Source organism: Penaeus monodon, chromosome 34, assembly GCF_015228065.2.
Source record: "Penaeus monodon isolate SGIC_2016 chromosome 34, NSTDA_Pmon_1, whole genome shotgun sequence".
NCBI classification, from domain to species: Eukaryota; Metazoa; Arthropoda; class Malacostraca; order Decapoda; family Penaeidae; genus Penaeus; species Penaeus monodon.
Genome location: NC_051419.1, coordinates 32,363,258 through 32,364,354, shown reverse-complemented (window position 1 = coordinate 32,364,354; position 1,097 = coordinate 32,363,258). Strand labels below are relative to the sequence as shown.

Here is a 1,097-nt window from a genome sequence, read left to right as displayed (position 1 = left end):
CACTGAGGCCAAAGCAAAAGACTTACTTTCCGCGTGAAGAAGTCAAAGCGGTAAGCATATATCTTCAAGCCAATTTCAACGAGGAAGAGTGCAAGCAGGCTTATGGAGAGTGTGTGCATCACAAACGGGACGGGGGAGGGTGCACCTTGCATTTCCAGGTCGAAGAGCAACTCTGTGATAACTAAAGTCATGTCCACTACCACTAGTGCCACCACCAACACCTACAAGAAATGGAGACTAATTTGTTTCTCCTTGTTTTTGCTTTGTGGATGGAGAGGGTAGGAGGTCTATTACATATGGGAATAATCAAAAACATTCTAATTCTAATGCGCTACTCAATAATGCGTATTTAAGCTTACCCTAAATTTATGATAAACCATATTCATATTTCAATAATTTCTATCAACGTTTATTAGAAATAAAGCTATCCTCAATAGCTTTACGGCTGTTAACATATGGAATGCACAATCTTATTCTAATTATATCATAAATGAATAATATCTGCGACATACCAAAGAAATGTCTAAGAGAATAAAAAAAATTAATTTGTCTATGTCATATTTTATCGTCTCTCAAAAGTTCCTGCCAAGACTTTAATAAGCAGACAGCCAGTGTCCAGTCTGGATTCAAGGCAAAATTCTCACCAATACTTCTTAAAGAGATCCTCCATAAAAGCAAATCTCTTCTAAATGAGAAAAGTTCATGATATTAACAATTTCTACAATGTACCAGTCACCTGAAATCATATATATGCTATACATTAAGGAATCCAATGTTAACTATATTGTAGATAATTCTCTTTTGACCCATTAGGCACTAGCATATGGATATTTTGCAATAGTTATCTCAGGAAACTAAAAGCCTTTTCACATCTCTGACTCACACTCCCTCTTCCTTCCTTTACAATTAAGAAAACACATTCTCCTTCATTATATGATGTAATTCCATCATAAGCTATAATGATAGTCAAGGATATAAAATTTGGATTATGCAACACTAAAGCTGCATTTAGTCTCTTTGTCAAGTATCAAGTACTAGTTATAACAGCTACATGAAAGATTTAATAATTCTTTGTCAAAATCATGAATATAGCAACA

General features: G+C 34.5%; 1 protein-coding gene across 1 annotated transcript in view; it reads right to left on the bottom strand.

The window, feature by feature from the left end:
- Positions 1-1,097, bottom strand: part of LOC119594738 (voltage-gated hydrogen channel 1-like) — a 5,785-nt gene that overhangs the window by 4,019 nt on the left and 669 nt on the right. The window contains 1 exon segment of the mRNA XM_037943828.1: positions 27-221. Within this exon segment, the coding sequence (XP_037799756.1) occupies positions 27-221 (195 nt within the window).